We start from the raw sequence: 19,670 nt of genomic DNA, 5'->3' as shown, positions 1-19,670 counted from the left end.
GCCCCGGGGCCGCCGGGCGGGAGAGGAAAAAGCGGCGCCATCTCCCCGTCGGGGAATCGAACCCCGGTCTCCCGCGTGACAGGCGGGGATACTCACCACTATACTAACGAGGAGCGGGAACACCTCCCCCAAGCTCATTATTTGAGCGACCCTCCCGCACACCCCGCCCGCCCCCTCACGGAGCGTGTTAACTGTCCCGCTGTCGCTCTTCCACTGACGCCCTCGCAGGGGCCGCCGGTTTTCTCTCCTGTCCCTCTACTGCTTTTGGGGCAGGTCACTGTGGTTGCTCTGGCTGTAACAATCCAACCCCGGCAGCACAGAGAGGCTGCTCAAAATACCGGGGTAGCGCCTGTGTGCCCTGCCTCGGCCTTTCTCAGGTGTGCAAGCTCTGCTCACGCCACCTCGGGCAAGAGCTGAGACCGTTTCAACTGAAAGAGCACTCACCGCAAAGCTTCCTGTAAGGGCCAAGCTCGGGCTTCGATACTTACAAACACACACACGCACACATATATATGCATATTATGTCTATAGGATATACACTTTAAAGAACATGTAAGCTCAGCTCCAATACTTACTGCAGCAAAGTCCAGAATCACTGCTCTGTTGGTATCAAAGCAAGTCATGAGGTTGCATTTACGTATGTAAGAACATGACGCTGTATCGCATCCACTTCTGTGGAAGCGGCATGTCAGAGTCTGAGTTAAGATCCATCTCTAACAGCAAAAAGTCAGAAAAAAAATATTTTTTTTTGGTGAAGATTCAGAAACTTTTCTCTCTCCATCCAAACTGCTGCCAATTCTGGAAAACTAGGAAATACACACTGAGAATACGGGGAAAACTTGACAGAAGAGACTTCACTTCCAGATTTCACAAGAGCTGAAGAAGTTAAAGGAAAACATAGAATCATAGAATCATTTGGGTTGGAAAAGACCTTTGAGATCATCAAGTCCAACCGTAAACCCAACACGTCCAAGTCGACCGCTAAACCATGTCCCTAAGCACCACATCTACATGATACAAAACCACATGGGGTGAGCATCTAGTGTCACTGTCATGGGCTACAGGTAAGAGGGGACTCCCACCCATCCTGATCAATCGTATCCAGCTGTAGGTAGGGAAATCACCATGCTGAGGCAGTGCCTGTAGAGCCATGGGTGGGAAATGAGCCGTTATTTTTGTGTCAAGATTAATTTTGGGTTTGTTAGTTGATAGAGGGGAAATGGACACAGAGCCAAGGCGCAACCACAGCCAGTGAACTGTCACCAAGCAGCTTAAAATTAATACTACATTAATTTCCCAGGCTGGAACATGCTGTGGAGTGTTTTGTAACCGTATCTGTGTGCTAAGGGAGCCTCACACATACTGCAATGTTTGCCTAAAGCTCCTCTCTTGGTCTGGCAGCGGAGCTGTTTGCACTGGCAACTCTCTGCCCCCCTTCCCCATGCAAGGTCCCAGTACGAGGGAGAAGAGCAGCTGAAAACGGAGAACTTGAAATCACACACCTTTTATGAGATTCCCAGAGGTCCCGTTCTCACCTCATCAGAGCAAAGAGCAGCAGTATTTGGTGTGAAAGATGCTTATAACATCTACAATACATTCCTGGTGGAAGCTGGAACTGATTTTTTAAAACTGTTCCAAAGCAGAACTTTATATCTATTTGTCTGTAGGTTTTTTTACTCTATCCTTCTCCATGTCGTCAGTTTTCCTGTGGTAGCAGAATCAAACCCTAATCCTCAAAGGACATGAGAACTGCAGGACTGAAGTGTTGTCCTGTCTCATGCAGGTCTCAGTTTGAGTTGACAAACAAATACCCATAAAATGCCAGAGATAGCTGGGGCATTAACTCAGAGGCAGTAACAGATTAATTGAGAAAAGCTGAAACAGCTACGGCCTCCAGCTGTCAGCTCGACACCTCGTGCAAATGATGGCTAAAGAGGCTGGAAGGCTTCTGAACTGATCCTATTTATAAGTTTGTAAGCGAAAGGTCTCACGCTGTTGAAATTCATCACCTTTCCCAATAGATCGGAAACTGATGTTAAGCCTCAGCCTAGTGCAGGACCTCTGGCCAGAAGGCCCTGCCTGTGAGCCACCCACATCAACACGTGTGAGAAATGAATTTGGGAAGGGCAGGTGGGTAACGTAAAGCAGACTGGTTTCCAGAGGATGGTGAATGGTGGCTCTCTTAAAAACTGGCTGCCATTAAATACCCCAAACTGAAAGATGAATCAATTGCAATTTTAAAATAAATAAATTTAATGGCCAGAAAAGAGATCAGGTTATTAGATGTTGAACACTTTGCAATTCCCCTGGTACCAACTTACAAAGTACGGAGTCTTACTGACCATGGGGGTTTTTATTTGTTTGGGTTGTGGCTTTTTCCTCCTTTATCCTTTCCAGTAAGAACAGGTGTGCTCTACTCCTGGGGTATTTGTGCACACCACCAGCTCAGCAATGCGCTTTTCATGAAAGGTAAATCCTCTACTAAAGTCTCTGCTTAACCAGGGGACAAATGAGTAACAGCAACATACTTGGTGGAAAGAAGGAAAAGAGGCATCCACAAACAGGTTTGTGTTGTCCAGCCCCAGCCACGTCAGAAGTCCTAGAGCTGGCTTCAAAACAGCAATTCGGCGTTCCCCATACCCTGCATGCAGATCTCCAACGGTGACCTGAAAAGTCTTTCTTAAGAAGTAATGCCTTTTCACTTAGTTTTAAATTACTGATGTAAACCCTTGTACTTCCTACACGTTCCCTGGGAAATTGTATCATCTGCTATCAAATGACATCAGCAGCTCTCCACAGAAAGCGAACCAGACCAAAGCCTGTGATATAAATGTACATGAACAGGTTACGTCAGAGACAACTCGATAATTTGCGTATCTGGACACATCTGGGTTATGCAAGACTCACAACCTTTTACACATTTAATACAGTCCCTTCAGAAAAGCGAGAACACTATATTACTCACAGGTTGCAGGCTGATCTCCAAGCTAATAAACAGCCATAAACCTGTAGATCTTGGTTAAGATTTTAAAACAGATTCATCCGTTGCAGCGTTCCTTAAGTGAAGTCCATGGAAATTAAATGCAGGACTGAGCAAAGCCTCTCAACTTCCCCTAGAAGGGAGACGCTGAAACAAAACGTTCTTTCTAGTAAGAAAAGTTACAGACAGGTAGGTGATAGGACTGCTAGGGATTCTCCCAGAAAGAGGCATATCTACCCAAAATGAGAAGTACAGAATGCTCTGGTTCCTGGTGTCCTGAGCTGACTGTTAGGGAGACATGGCCTCTGGCAGGACCTTGCCAGGGAATTCAAGTGAAGTGATAAGCTATAATAAATTGATCACAACAGAAAAGTCATAAGGGGCTATAAACTCAAAACAACGTCAAATACTGCAGATGACATCAGTTCTGGAGTTAACAGCTAGTACTGCTTCCAGGTCAATGACACTGACTTAGAGTACTTTTTAAAAGAGCAAACAACTTGCTGCAGCCAGTGACACCTCCCTCCTACATCTGTAATGCCACCGATTTGGGCATTAGCTCTTTGCATTTACTGTGTGAAGCACCTCTCCTTGCATTCCCTTGCTAGCAACACCTGCTCCCTTGCTGCTTCCAGGCTTGCATTCCTCTGCTGCCACCAGTCTGTGATAATCAGTCTCCAGCCAAAACTCAGGGCTGTTCACCTTGATACCACTCACCCCAGTATACCGGCCTCCTTCAACAGAATCACCCCATTTGGTTTGTTAAGCCCCGTGATCCCCAGTAACAAGAGACACAGAAGAGGCTACAGTAGGTGGTACCTTCTTTGCCTCAGGTTCTCGCTTCTAAGGTTTGCCCTCAGGAGCAGAAGTGGTGGGAGCGAGGCATTCCCCACTGGAGAGGAAAACAGTAAAGGAGCCCTGGAGCTGTCTGGCCACACGTGATGCCATGGGACCAGACAGGCTCTGTCTGAGGGCAGGGATGGAGCTGACCACTGGTAGGTCATGGCCACCAAGGAAGGTTCCTGATGGCGGAAGGCAGGCAAATGTCACACCCATCCTCAGGAAGGTGTATGTGGGGTAGTACAGGCTGGCCAGCCTCACCCCAGTGCCCAGGAAGGCTACAGAACAAGTCTTACGGGAAGACACATCCAGGCACACAAAGCACAAGAGCGATTAGGAACAGCATGGCGTTACCAAGGGCAGATTGTGCCTGACCGACCTGATAGCTTTCTGTGATGACTGGCTCTGTAGCTAATGGAGGAGCATCGGATGATGTTTATCCTGACTTTAGCCAGGCCTTTGCCATCATCTCTCATAGTTAACTTAGAGCCAAATTGGTGAAACACAGAGTAAATAGGTGGACAACAGGGTAGATGGAAAATTGGCTGAACAACCAAACTCACAGGGCTATGACAAGCAGTACAAAAACCACTCAAATTTTAATTTGCAAGTAATTTCTGAGGTGCTTACTCTGCCTTAACATCACACAAGCTGCAGGCCCTTTACCTTTCAGAATGCGCGGAGTCTGGAGTTTGGCTATGAATCTTCACTCTTTGTATTTCTTCCCCCTCAGTTGATGGAACGTATTTCATCATCTGCTTGAAATACGCTGTCATTTTGGATCTCTCTTCCGTTCAGGTTTCATCATGCAAAAATCTGCTAGAACACTTCCCCTACTCATTGCTCAATGTGTAAGCTGTTTGAGGGCAAAAAAAGGTATGTAAATCTCCTTTATAATTACGTGAAGAAAAACAATGCAGAACGCTGCAATAAACCGTGCCCAAAAGCTTCTCCCAACCAACACTGCTCAGCCAGAATCTAAAGGGTTGAGAGGATGAAGTGTTCATACACCACGGAGGTATCTGTCCCCATGTTAGAGATTTGCCAAGTTGCTCATTAACTCAAGCCTGTTTCCGAGACCTTAAGCACTCTCAGCGCACACATTTCCTTTCTACATGACACAGCTTTATGGCCTTCCCACGAAAGGCACCTTCAGGAACCGAAAAGCTTTGTTGTGTCCTATGGAAGAGAAATTTTTACCTACAGAAAAGTTGATACTGCTTCTTCTGTAACTGCTTATGACCCTGCCGTAACAGAGCTACTCTCATCATTTCCCTTCCTGCACCCAGCTTCCAGGGCCCACACTAGCAGTCTGGGCCAGCCACAGCGTTACTGCAGCCTCCTGGAGGCAATTTGCCCCGTGACCCTGTAAGGTTACAAAGGAGCCACCATCACCAAATTAACTCTCTCAACTCCATACTTACAGGTTGCATAAAAATTCTCTCCCCGTCCTGCCTGCGGACACGGAGCAACACCGATTGCTCTGTAGCCCTAACGATGCACCTCCCTGAGGCAGAGATGCTCGTGGTGCAGCAGACGCCGTGCCGAGTCCCCAGGGAGCGGTGCTCTGTCTGCTCCCTCCAGACTGGAAACAGGAGAACGTGGTTGACCACCCCGGTACCTTCCACGTGCTGTGCACAAGGCAACTGCTACTACTTTTTTGTGCTGTAGCCTAAAATGGCAGAAAGTAGATATACCTATTGGACACCTGTTGATGGACAGAAATGCCTTTAGAGCAGGGGGGGTTCACTCTGGGACAAAAGACAAACTTCATTTTTAATCTATAGTTCTAAAAAGAGGGAAGTTACAAGGATTAGTAAATTAGAGGTTTGCATTTCTGAGTCCAATAAAAATTCAAATACAGCTGGCCGAAGTGTCTTACAGTAAGAGGAAGTCATTTGTTTCACACAAACTTTTTTTTTTAAATCAGATCCACAGATAAGATAGAACTAAATGAAGCTCACACAGCTTACCCCATCCCCTGAGCTTGCACACACAGGCTGCACCAGGCAGCAGTTAAGGACCCCAGCTGAAATGCAAAGCAGCTTCCACAAAAGGCTACTACAGTTCACTCAAAGAAAGAAAATACATTTCTGCATTAAAAAAAATGGCAAACCAAACAAATCAACACCCCATATACTTGTCAAGGAGCTTGTATTTCTTACAAGCTCATTTCCCCTCGGTAAAAAGAATCACTGTGGTACAGAGCTCCTCTTTGCCAGACTCGATAGAGATACAACACAGAATGGAATTTTCAGGGTTTCATTTTTGGCAGTTTAAAGCAAAGATTTGTAGTTTGAATGGCTAAAATATTTGTACAGTGCACGCTGAAGAACAGTCTCTGACACAGCAAGCTTGTCACAAGATACATTGCCAGCATGTTGTTGTGGCACAGACTTCATTCCTGACAACTTCTTGCCCGTTAGGCATTCAGTCAGAACAACTTCAGGACAACGTAGTTTGGCTTTTCCAAAACATAAGCAAAGAACAATTCCAACAGAGGAGGAATTGCAGTTTATATATAACATGCAGTTTATACATGAAGTATTTTATTCAACAGGAAAATATGACTCTGAGTCACCTGTGTGCATGAACCAGCATGTGCTCTCAAGTTAATTTGGAAGGCAAAAGCTTACAGTAGCTTCACGGCATGCTTTCTACTTCAAGACTGCAAAACTAACTTTCTTTAGGACATGAAATGTTTTTAAAAACAGGACCTGACTCTAAGAACTGCGAAGTATAGGCTTTTATTAAAGGAAGAAAAGAGCATGAAAGCCATACCAGTCATGTTTCCTTAGTATAAAACGTTCCGCAACAACCCCCAGTACCAAGTATCACAGCGAGTTATGATGCTGAAGGAAAAAAAAACACACTCAGAAATCCCTCCCCCAAAACCCACAAAGGTAGGCAAACAATGAACAATCTCAAATTATTTATTAGGAAAAGACAAAGTACTGTTTCAACATTCATACAGAACAAATGGTAATAAAACCAGAAAATAAACTGCAAAAAGTAGGCCCGTCACAGAGGAGCTGGGTTATGACAAAGTAAATTAAATCCAAATTTCATTCATGCAAACAAGCAGTAAAGAATTATTTACAGTTTTGATGGGATGAATTACCACATTGGCCGTATTTGGGCCCCAATCAAATTATTCAGTGACATATTAAAGGGATCTAATCTGTACATTCAATAACGAGAATCTATAAGAAAAATAATTTAAACAATTTACAAGAGCTGTATTACAGATGGCATAAAGGTATCATTTACAAGAGCTGTATTAACAGGTGACACAAAGGTATTAGTCAGTAATTTATGAATAAAAATTTGTAGCACATATTTTTACATCACATCTTCAGTGTCTGAACAGTAAACAAGAAAGTGGAGACATAACATGAGTGCAATGTAATAGAATAAGGCAACTTAACCAAATGGCTCTTCGGAGAACTTCCATCTTACAGGGGTTTACAATTGATAAATTCGCCTGTCCGTTTTGCTAACTAACTAAAACAAATATTTGAAGACAGCAGTTCATGATTAGAAGGCCTGCATATGACGAGACAGTAGATGGAAAATTAAATACTCGTTTGTTAAAATGCCAAAACTCAGAAATGTAAAGTGTGGATTATCAAAACCCCTCTGTATCCTATCTCTATAACATCAACACGCTAATTGTCATGTTCTAGATGTCGTAATTTAATAGGTCTCAAAATACTAATTCACTAGTCTTATAATTAAATTCTTTTGTAATGCACGATCTGAAACTAACATACCTCCTCCCAAAGCTTGTATTTACAATGTTCTTAAATCGATGCTAGAATTGTGAAATGCTAGCAATTTGTAGCAAAGATTAGCAACTGATATACCATATTCCAGTTTATTTTATAGGCAAGAAAAATTAACACATTTAGCTTTTAAAATTATTTTAAATGGGTATTTTTGCATTTTCAACAACTTCCCCAAATGCTTACAGTAATGGCTGATTTTCTTGAAGTTTTAGCAGAGAACAAATGCCTATCGTGTTCTACTTGATACTACTTGTTTAACAGCTACAATGACAAAACAAGATGAAGGATAAGACTGAAATCCAGCAATGAAAAGTCATCCGTATCATAATGCACAATGGGAATGTTATGGGCCTTACCGAAAGCAGCACAGGAAGCCAAATCTGCCAATGACTTGCCACATTAACAAACACAGAAAACTGAGGAAACGAAGAAAAAAAAAAAAAAAAAGGGGGGGGGGGGAACTTGAAATAAGGCCAAAAATATTTGCAAGTGATAAATTTTAAGTCTGTCAAAAGGACCAGGCCATAAATATTTTATTTACAATTTCTATTTAGAATCTTTATTTTCAACAAATGATTTAGCACCAGCAGGAATATGCAAAGTAGCATTACTGTGTTCCCCCGGCAGACGACCTCGAGGCCAAATCTTGCTCATTAGTTTAAAACAGTCCCCATTTAAGAGAATCATCTACTCAAGTACCTGAAGTGAGCAGGATCTGGCACTCAGTTATGCAAACCTAGACTGCTCAAACATATTCCATTAGCATATTAATAATTACAAATATATTACAGCATCTTTTGAGATGTTTTCAGAAAGTGTGTTTTAAAGAATACTTAATATGCTTTACATGTGTGAAGTAAACAAAACTAATAAAACAGGCTTCTTTGCAGACTTGTTTTAAACTTAACGAACTAGTAATTTTATCACAGATGACAGAATACTGGCAAGGTACTTTGGAATATATCGGTAAAACTTAAAGAATTTAAGCAGGGAATTATCCTTCTATACTGTGATAAAGCATTTTTTATCTCCCATGGTCATGTCTGAGGACTTAATTCACCCATTTTATCCATGATGATTGTTAAGTCTGCCCCCTCTCGCTGTGCGTTAATGGGAAATGGAAAAAATAATGCAACCAAAACAGTAACTGTATGTGTCAAGTGTGTCCTAGCTCTGCACTGTGACCTACAGGTCTTGGTCAATTACTTCTAATCTGACCCACAGATTTTTGTTTACTTTTTAACCTAAGCAAAGCTCTATTGCATATTACACATTTTTTAAGCCTAGATACTCCAAAAAAAGGATGTAGAAAGCCCTGTCGCTAGGAAAACACTAATCTCGTTACGTGTACAAATGGACTGAGGATAAAAAGCTGACCACAACTAGCTCAACAGAACTGCATCAACCTTCATCTCTGTTCTGAACTCAACTAAGCTGTCTCCTCAGGATTATAGCCATCTAGTATCCAGAATGTGAATAGCAAAAGTGATATTTAAAAATAGGTTGAATATAAATTTAGGCATTAACATAAGTTAATGACCGAATGCATAAGACACCATCTAGTCTTTAAGCAGCACAGATTTGCTCTAGATAAAAGACGCTTTAGCTAGTTCCCACTGTTAAAATCCCAGTTATTCTGAAACATTTAGAAATGAGAAGTTATTGCAACTTATCTGGAAGTAGGTATTTCCTGAAGACCTATACTGGACAGAGACAAAGAGTTAGTATTACAACCCTTAAGGGCAATATAATCACCTTGCATATATACTACCAACAACTCAAATGCAAGTAGGAATCTCGCAGTACTACTGAAGGAGTATTTAATACGTTACGAGAAGCCAGAACTGAACTTTTGTTCTTAGTATACAGGCTGAGTGTAAGTGGGACAGCATGGTCTCATATTCTTTCCACACCGTAACTCTCAAATTATGAATGGAGGTGTTGGTAGAACCACACAGGTGCTTGCTTGCAGAACACTACAGAGAGAGAGGGAAAGATCTTCAAAAGGCAGATCAGACATCTGAACACCCTTTGAAAGTCTGGACCAAACTCTAAGACAGTGTATCGTGCTGCTTCTCTCCGAACTGTTAAATTTATTGAGGCTTTAGTAAAAGAATGAAAAAAGTCTTTATACTTAAACCTCTGCTAGCTTCAGTAAAGAACACTGAGGATGTGTTCATTTCAGCTTGCTAAATATTCGAAGTGTATTGTAGAAGTTCCCTTCTCGTTCAAATTGCAGTTACCCTAGTAGAACTAGAAAGGTGAAAGTGGTTAAGTTTAATAGCCATACCAACTTGGAATAGCTTCATCTAAAAATGAACTTCTTTGGCCAGAAATAATCCGTACTTATCTGACTAAAAACCTGAATGATTTTTAGAGAGATACTGATACAATAAAACTGTGCGTAATACTTAAAAAGACCAAGCTGGAGGGATGAGACCAAGAAATGCAAAAGCATTATCCCAAGATAAAGGCTACAGGGATAGGAAGCCAGAAACCCGATGCTGTTTTCCTGGCATCTCTAGCTACACCGGATTGAAGGGATCATCTCCATGGCCTATAAAATTATCTGCCATTTCTCTGGTAAGCAACACTGGTCAGGAAACCTCCTGGATAAAGTCCCAGTACCAGCAAAATTGGCATTATATGAAAAAATTAAAAGGCACTCACATGGCTGATTGAGCTGAAAACGATTAGACATTCAAAATGAGCTTTACATTTTACTTTAGAAGAGGAAATATCACACAGCTTTCCTCTAGAGAAGTGGTTCCACTTGAGATGACGACAGTAGCCCTGAGAAAACCCCAAATTTTCTCTATTGTAGTTCATCACATTGAATCAATTCACTCTAAAGCCGCTTCAACCAGTTAGCTTTAAGGAAAAGAAATGGCAAGGGTAAAAGTAAAAACAGAGAAGATCAGGAAAAAGCAAGTTACTTCAGTGATTTGTATAAAAGAAACAAGCCTTTTCAACCTATTTCGAAGAGAATCTAGATGAAAAGACTTTAAGGCTTATCTTGCAACTATTTGCGATGCCTAGCATTTCTACTGGTGGTAGAGTCAATCTTTGGAGACTCCAGTAACAAGTTCTAAGTTGAGAGAAAATGAGATGAAACCCAAAGATGTGGCTTAAATACCAGACCCCTGGGCTTTACAGTAGGGCTTGAAAACTTCTCTGCTTGCTCTTGTAATGAAGTAACAATTGTGCTGATAAAACTAGCAAAAGGAAGCCAATTTTTTTAGAAGCTCAAGGGAAGGAAAATAGAGGTAGGGCATACTTTTTGATTCTCACAGTAGTTTCTATACAGTACAGCTATTCAAGAATTACTCCATAAATTTATTCTGTAACTCTGTACAATTTACTTTAAAAATGTATCTTAGGTCATATCAATTTCAAATGGTTTAAATTAACCATGGTCATTAGGCAATCATCTTCTACATGTGCTTCTGGTTAAATATACAAGTAACTTCTAACTACTGCTTCAAGAGCAGCTCTCTTTCAGTATCAGAAAATGAGAAGTGAAGTAGCAATAAATACGGTCTACAGGAACCATTTCTAATCAAGCTGTAGTATGTGTCTTAAAGTACTTCACTTGGCAAGAAAAATACGCAGTTTGTTTGCAAAATTTTCAGGAGGCTGTCAAAACATTCAGAAAATTAAGTTTTTACAAAGTTTTATAACCAAATAAAGGTTACTTTCTATAGTCAATCGTAACTTAAAAGGAACAGTATACAGCATTTATAAAGACATTCTATAAAACCCATATTCACTTATTTTCTGAAATGCTCTGATTTAGCATTAGATCAGTTGAACTGTAAGTGTAATTTTTGTTTAGTTTTTTATGTCTAAAATGAAACATCAAAGCAAGCACAATGGAAATGTAGTATGAGTACCAGGAAAAGCAACAACAAATGAACTGCATTTGTGATTGGCATTGGGCTTAATGAATTGGCTACTCTAAGTTATTGTACTCTTAAAGGACCACAGAATTTTTGTTAAAAAAGACAAACATATGATGTTAGTATGGGGCTCTGGATTTTAAGAAAAGAAAGAGAAGACTGAAAATAGCACATAGAGGTTTCTAACACACTAGGTGGATGTGTCTGTGAATACAACACAGCCATGCTGTGGAATACTTGAGCAATCAGTTTTAAAAATACCTTAAAACCCAAGACATGAACGTGTCCTACTCTGGTTGCTCCTCATGCACTTACAGGAAATCTTTAACACTAAAATGATATCATAAAATTGGGTAGCTCTTTAGTCCACAGAGAGTCATATAGCTAACGACTGTATAATACTCTTACTAGTTTAAGATCTCATGTCCTGGCTTCAGGACTAAACTTATTACAATAATCACAACTGTAAATTTTAAAAGAATACAGAAAAACCCAAAGATCAGTTCCAGAGTACGGATTTTATCCCAAGGCCACAATTTGATGACTGGTTCCATATTGCAAGCACACTAAATATTGGTCCGTTTGTTGATGCAATACAAACTCTGATGCTGTCCTCAACTTTCAAAAACAAACTTCCAAATCCAAAAGCAAGCTAACAACCTTTCATTTTCAACACCTAATTAGATTCTGATCAACTCTTATAAAATTAAGGAGAAATCACATTTTCAAATTAGTAGGATGGGGCAGAAATTTTCCAAACCTCCACAGAAATGAGCCAAAGCATCAGAATTGTGAGGTCCCATATTTAGTCTATTTTATAAGGATTTCTTAAATTCTCTCAGGCTTTGTGGTACCTTTACAAATAATGATGCATGATGTCAGAATTTATAAAAGAGACCAAGAAAATTTACAAATAATGATGCATGATGTCAGAATTTATAAAAGGAAAACCCCCAAAAACCAGAAGGCATTTTGGAAGTCACATCCTCTCCCCCCCCACCCCAACCCCAAAAACCTGCCTTCATTAATCATTAAATCCTTTTCCAAATCCAAAGACAGAGGGGATCTTCCCAAAATACCAGCTGCATCTTCAAATAAATGAAGAGGGCAAGTGAGTATCTTCACAAAAACATTCAAAACATCAACTGCTTAATCTGCTGCTTTGGCTGATTTTTTGTGTTTCTATTCTTCCCACTGAAAATTAAAGCATTAATATTATCTGCATTACATATAAAAATAAAATAATTACTATTCTTACTGTGGGAAGCAATTGTCTACAGTTCCCTCATCTTGTAGGTAGTACCTTACTGTTTTAAAAGTTGTTTTCTGTAAGTACAAACATCAACTGCTTAATCTGCTGCTTTGGCTGATTTTTTGTGTTTCTATTCTTCCCACTGAAAATTAAAGCATTAATATTATCTGCATTACATATAAAAATAAAATAATTACTATTCTTACTGTGGGAAGCAATTGTCTACAGTTCCCTCATCTTGTAGGTAGTACCTTACTGTTTTAAAAGTTGTTTTCTGTAAGTATACATGGGAAATTGTGCTCATAATGTAGTATAACTAATGAAAATATTTTTTCATTCATCAATTATATACAAAACTAATGGGCCTAAAGCCTCAGGAATAAACCTGCATTATTTTCACACGGAGCACTGAAAGGTTTGGCATTCCTTCTTCTGGAAGCTTGTTTTCAGAGAATGTATTGCCTATTAAAAGTTCAATACTGGCTACATGTACCAAAGAACATAAACAATATCCCCAAACAGTTCACTTTTCAATGCCCAACAGAATGAAAATCCCTTCCTTATAATGGCGATATTCAGTAGCTAATCACTTCTTAAAAACAGTTAAAGAAAATCTGCTATTTTCTTGTCCCCTCCCCAGATTTAGTTCCCATTGCCATAAACAAGTGTCATCCAGGTGGAAAATAGTTCAGTGTAGTGACATCTGGTATCTCAACTGAAATTTGGCAGCCCAAGAAGAGCACCAACAGCTCCAAAGTACCCCTGTTCAAAACAACAAAAGAAATATTTCAGGTTCAAGTAGGGTATTAAATTCTGCACTAATCACATTTCAACAACAACAAGCATCTGGTGGACCAATGCTACAGAAAGAACACCATACACTTTAAATATATAATCTTTAATAATAATTTTTTAAAGCTTTGCGAAACAAACATTTAATCCTTCTTATCTAGCTTAACTTTAGGAGATTTCACCCCAAGCCTCCCCATACACTGCAGGACTTCTAAGACATGTATCGGTGACTCCCAAAGCATGGAAATTAGGTTTGGTTTGTTTTTCCTAGAGGAGCTGCATATTTTGGTTGCCAAAGGATCTTCAATGTCCATAGCAACACTATTCCTAAGGTACAAGTCAAAAATTTCTTAAACTAACTGCACCTCACATTTTTAAAGAATTATGTCCAAGCTTCAACACCATTTTTTTGGACTGTATACTTACCTGCATACAAAGAACCACGTTCTCCTGTTGGATTACTTTTCCCCTCTGGGGAAGCAAGATGTTCCCCCTCCCTCTAACTATAAAATAGAGAAGTGTTTGGAATCTACACTTGACCAAATGCAAGAATTTAAAATTTATCCAAGAAAAATCTGAAGAGGGTAGAACTAACAAGGAACCATTCTGCTATTACTGCAGACCGTAGCACCAAGACAGACTATTGTCAGTCTCAGGATAAGCAATAAAGGAAAAAAGTTGTGAGAATCAACTGAAGGGGAATAGATGTAATGCTGTAATATTTGCAGACCAACAAATTGAGGAGAAAAATTGCTAGCCCACTGCCAAGAAGCTACAAGTCTCCCAACTGCTGCACCTGTAATTAATACTGGTTGCCTATATTTTAACCAAAACAGGTCAACTCTCTCAGCATTACATACTGATCTAGATTGCAGAAGCTGATCAAAGTTAGTTCAAAGTTAGATCAAACTAACCTGCAAAAGCAGGTTAGTCTCAGAGCATAAAATCACTACAACAACTTTAAGGTGTATCTGTGGTGGTATGAAAGCAGTCCTTGTTAAAAGCAGTCTCGACTTTCAGGATGTTGCTCAAGCTCATTTGAGAACAATATAAGTATTTCAAAGGCCCATGCTTTAGATCTCTCTGTAATCTTTTGAAATACAATCCTTACTATTGTTTCCACCCAAAACCAAGGAAAGACTGTTGAACCTTAGTGCAGACCTTAACATTTTCTTGTCCCTCTCCAAAGATCTATAGCGTGAACTGAGATACCCCAAAGTGACCTGAGATACCCCAAAGTGACTGAAGTACTTCCCTGGCAGAGAGTGCTGTCCCCAGAGAACCAATACAGTATGACAAACCTCCTCTTATTTTCAGTGTTTACTGAGTACTTGGTGACTCAGGATATCACACATGACAGCTACTCAATACATGCATTTTTGATTTGATGGTAATACATACAGATAAATGAACCACAGCATACCTCATGTTCAAGGAACAAGGCCTTCAGCTGGCCTTTTGACCAGTAATCCAGTGCATATGCAAGAAGCTTCATTGACAAAGTATTCACACGTAAAAAATTGCCAACAAACACAACTCTGTTTATTTTCTAAAAAGAAGAGAAAAAACAGCAAAGGATTAAGTCTTTTCACTGTTTAACACAGCTTTGAAAAATTAAGCTATGAAAGAACTGACTGTCTTGAGCAAGGGAAAAAACCCGCAAACAAAAAAACAAAAAACAAACAACCCACAATTAAAACATGGTTCTGAAATTTAAAACACAGCACACTTGGGGAAAAACCGTGCAACCCTCAAGAATTAAAGGACTTAATTTACAGAGAAGTAGCATTTGTGTTTCAAATTAAGTGAGCATTTTCAGTAATTAAGCCAAAGAAACAGCCCAGCTAAAAGTGAAATTAAATGAAAAATACTTATATTTGGTAGAGAAGACTCAATGCCTTCATAGCCCTGTACAATGCTGCTTGATCCATATGCAACAAGGCAGCACTGTAAAGAAGCCGAAGACAGTAAGACATAACAGATGTTCCTTTCCTCTTCAGACCTCAATGTACCTCAGCATAACATTAGACTAAGACTTAAATGCTAGAAGTGAGCTGTGAATTTTAATCAAGTCAAATGTAAAAAAGTGAAAATCATTTAATTTTCCTCATTCACTGAAATAAATCCAACATTTAAGTGGAAGCAACATTAAACACTGGTTTAACGATATGAGAGCAAGAACCAAAGAAAATTTGTGTTAGTGCTTAACACAGTGCTTAAATAAGCACTTAATTATGTTAGATGAATACTCGTATCCAAGTTGTTACAAAAACTAGTATGACAATTCAACGTGTAGCTAAATGACTAACATGCAATTGTTTTTCACCATCTTCATTAGTTCACAGTGAAGACAAAGTAAACACGCTGTTAAGGCACCCAAACATAATTCTGCTCTATAGCAGGAAGCCAAAATAATTAAATCCATTTTATCTTTATACATCAGTTCAAGATATTAGTTTGTGTATCCCTATTAACCTTATGATTTGTAGTTCTGTGACATAGTTGGAATTAGACCAAAAAAACCCTTGGAATAAAGCTAATTTGTGCAGTTTATGAGTTCTGATTTGTAGTCATTTACCCTCACCCTTAAATATAAATTGCATACATTTGACTTAGGCTATTAGTATGTACTTTCAACTTCACCCTCATTTTAACTCTTTTGTTATCAAGCTTTGCCATAAAGCAAAAAAGCCAACATTAACTTAATACCCACAAAATTGACTTTCTTCTCCAAGACAGACATGAGAGAAAGACAGAGAAGGAAACTGAGGGAGAACTTGCAATATTAAGAACAGAAAAATATATTAGTCTGGCTCCTAAGCAAACTTGAAAAACTCCTTGCAGCTAACAAGGTTGTTGATATTTCTGAGATTATTATGTCCACAGATTTTAAGCAGAGCTCTAAATACAGTTACCCTTAGTCTTCTCTAAGAAAGCTGTTACTAAACCTCACTTTATCCAAAGTTTGTTGATAATGAATGAGGAGATCCCTGGTGCTCAGACACCCGTATCTTCTATGCCTCAATTCAGTATTCTTCCATAGGTTTGACTCTCCATGCTAATCATATTGAAACTGAATGCATACTGGTTCTGTTAGAGCAGAGCTTTGAGAAATAGAAGATGGCAGGAAACCGTCTCTGTATCAACCAGTAAGAAGAGAGATGTCAAAACAATTTGAAGTCTCAAGAGTTGGTAAAAATTAAAAATAATGCTTAACTAGAAACAAGGCTTTCTACGAGCTACTTCAGCTTGAAGAAACTGCTGGAGGCCATCAGGTCCTACGCACTGCTCAAAGCATGTCTTTCAGCAACTTAAATGTTGAAGTTGCTCAAGTCACATTTTGAAACTCTCCAAGGACACAGAGTCCACAGTCTCTCTCTGAGTCCATGTTTCAGGGCTTAACCACTCTCATTGTGAACATCTTTTTCCCCTTATACCAATCAGAATTCCCTTTGCTACAAGTTGCATCCATTGCTTCCTGTGCTTCTGCTGTGCACGGCTGTACCTGGCAGTGTCTTCCCTGTAACCCTCTCTAGATAGTGACAATGATTCCAGGCTTCAGCTTCTTCTTCAGGCTTAACCCGGATCCCTCAGTGTCTCCTCATACATTAGGTGCTCCAGGGCAGGGCCCTGTCTTGGTAACCTGTCCGTTAGACTTGTTCTAGTTTGTCTTTTGTCTAGCTTCTCTTTCGGTGATGGTGGTGGTTGGAGAAGAGAGGGAAAGAGGTCATGCCCAAAGTATCACCTCCTCTGACCTGCTGGCTATGTCCTTGCTAATGCATCTCAGTACAAGGTCAGCCCTCACCACTGCACATATACACTGCTGATTTGTGTTCAGTTCAGCTTGTCTACCAGCACCCTCCTCTCTTCTGCAATGCTACTCCCTAGCCAGTCTGTATCCCACCTTTTGTTTTTGCTGTGAGGATGCTACCCTGGAAGATCAACAAGCTATTCTGGGCTCCTTATGCCATTGGGACAACCTCCCACAAGATCTTGCTTCCTAAATAATCCCCCCCCAAACCAGAATCCTGTTCAACTTAAGTCCATCTAGAGTCTCCATTCTGCTACGTGCCTTCTTCACTTTCCTCAGGATCTTAAACTTTACTATTTCAAGGCTGTCACTGAAATCCCTGACCAGTTCTTGACTCATGAACAGCAGGTCCAGCACCATGCTTGCTTAGTCAGCCTGCCTAGCACCTGCGTCAAAAAATTGTCCCCAGCACACTGAGAAGCATGGATCGCTTGTGATCTGCCATGTTACCCTTCCAATAGAGGTCGGGATAGTCCCTCATGAGAACCAGGACTTACAGGTCCTCTTGTATCCCATGCCGCATGTGTTTCTGTACAGAGACTTAAGTTGGGCCCACAATCATCCTGTTTTCGCAAGGGGACTTCAAGTCCTTTCATCACAACATCCTGTGCTCCCCTGCTCCTTCACTTTTCTGCAGACTTCGGGCTCCATTCCCTAAGAAAGCTACCTTGAAGCCCTCCTCTTCAGGATACCCTCCCCATTGGCAAAGATATCCTTGTCCCACTTCTCCAAAGACAGTCAAAATATTCTGAACCAATTCCTAGTTCTTTAATACTACATGAATTTCTTCGTTTCATTTCAGAACATACTAAAAGGTTTAAAATGATACATCATTTTAGCAGTCATTTAAGCTGAAACCAAATAATAGACCTATAGATAGATCATTCCCTTGTCAGAAGTTTTTACCTCATTTACTGCACACATCCGGGCAATAGACCCAATGTTATTGGTGATGGTGACCAATATGGCTCTTGCAAGATCTTCTTTACTAACAGACTCTCTCTTCTCTTTGTAGATCATATTCCCAAAACTAGAACAGGAAAAATTTCCATTAAGTACAAAGTGATTCATGTGCATTTGAAGTCATTTCAGAATGTAACTTTTACACTATAACAGAACTTAAGTCTCATGTTTGTTCTTAAGGAGCTCCCTTTTTAAGCCTGTATTAAATACAGCAATTTGACAACTGACACTACAACATGTGTATTTATTCCTTCACAGGAAACAGTCAATCTTGTTACAATAATGACCCCCAACAAAATATTTTTGTTTAGATTGTTGACTTCCATGAAGAAACATCTACAGCAAAATGTAGTCTTATTCTTAGGCAAGACTACTCTGCAAATCTAGTCGTTGTAAATTAAGTCAATGCCTAAGTCTGACTGGTGAATCCTCCAACTCCTCATGCTTGCTTCCTCACTCATAGTACCTATCCAATCCTCTATTCTCAAAGTAGAAGTAAACTAGAGATGAGCTGAATGGTTTTATGATAGAACACAATCCTCTGAAATAGAAAAACAGCCAACAGACTGCAATTTAGGTGGTATAAATGAAGAGTTCTAGATTAGAAGGGCATTTCCATTACTATACACAGTAGATCATTTCTTACAAATTATAAAAAAGAAAAAACAAGACAAGAATACATAGTTATGTATGATATTTTACCACTAAGGACTCTGTGCCATATCTAAGTCAGTTCAGTGAGCTAGAATCCTGATTATTCTAAAACTAAAATAGTCATTAAAGATACTAAGGGTTTTAAAAAGTAAATGAGAACAAAAAGTACCTATATACAGAGAGAGTTAAGATGTATTGACTAAAAGTGTAACGTTTGCACATATTAAAACCTCTCAGCATACGCTCTCTCAAGAGTCTTGGCCTCAGCTGGCTGGAGAGGGAGAAGAATTAAGTTACTGTGAATTAAGACCTCTTACTACCGAATTAGAGCAAAGATTTCATAGAATCACAGAATAGTTTGGGTTGGAAGGGACCTCTAAAGGTCATCTAGTCCAACCCCCCGGCAACAAGCAGGGGCATCTTCAAACTAGATCAGGTTGCTCAGAGCCCCGTCCAGCCTGACCTGGAATGTTGCCAGGGATGGGGCATCCACCACCTCTCTGGGCAACCTGGGCCAGTGCTTCACCACCCTCAGCGTAAAAAATTTCTTCCTAACATCTAGTCTAAATCTACCCCCCTTTAGTTTAAAGCCATTCCCCCTTGTCCTGTCGCAACAGGCCCTGCTAAAAAGTCTGTCCCCATCTTTCTTATAAGCCCCCTTTAAGTACTGATAGGCTGCAAGAAGGTCTCC

The 19,670-nt window shown here is 40.0% G+C and overlaps 1 protein-coding gene and 1 non-coding gene across 2 annotated transcripts in view; both read right to left on the bottom strand.

Moving 5' to 3' along the window:
* Positions 1-41: 41 nt before the first annotated feature.
* TRNAD-GUC lies at positions 42-113 on the bottom strand. The gene has a single exon. It is a non-coding gene; the product is annotated as a tRNA-Asp (tRNA).
* A 12,822-nt stretch (positions 114-12,935) lies between these two features.
* The window catches only part of PANK3 (pantothenate kinase 3), a 24,471-nt gene continuing 17,736 nt past the window's right edge, over positions 12,936-19,670 (bottom strand). The window contains exons 5-7 of the mRNA XM_009285706.2: positions 18,269-18,392; positions 14,975-15,100; positions 12,936-13,521 (exon numbers count right to left, since the gene is read on the bottom strand). Coding sequence (XP_009283981.1) covers positions 13,471-13,521; positions 14,975-15,100; positions 18,269-18,392 — 301 coding nt within the window. The 3' untranslated portion in view covers positions 12,936-13,470. The remainder of the gene's footprint in view (positions 13,522-14,974; positions 15,101-18,268; positions 18,393-19,670) is intronic.

This window comes from Aptenodytes forsteri, unplaced genomic scaffold (assembly GCF_000699145.1).
Source record: "Aptenodytes forsteri isolate BGI_AS27 unplaced genomic scaffold, ASM69914v1 Scaffold54, whole genome shotgun sequence".
Classification (NCBI taxonomy): Eukaryota; Metazoa; Chordata; class Aves; order Sphenisciformes; family Spheniscidae; genus Aptenodytes; species Aptenodytes forsteri.
Note: the sequence above shows the minus strand (reverse complement) of the source record. Positions and strands in the feature narration are given on the sequence as shown.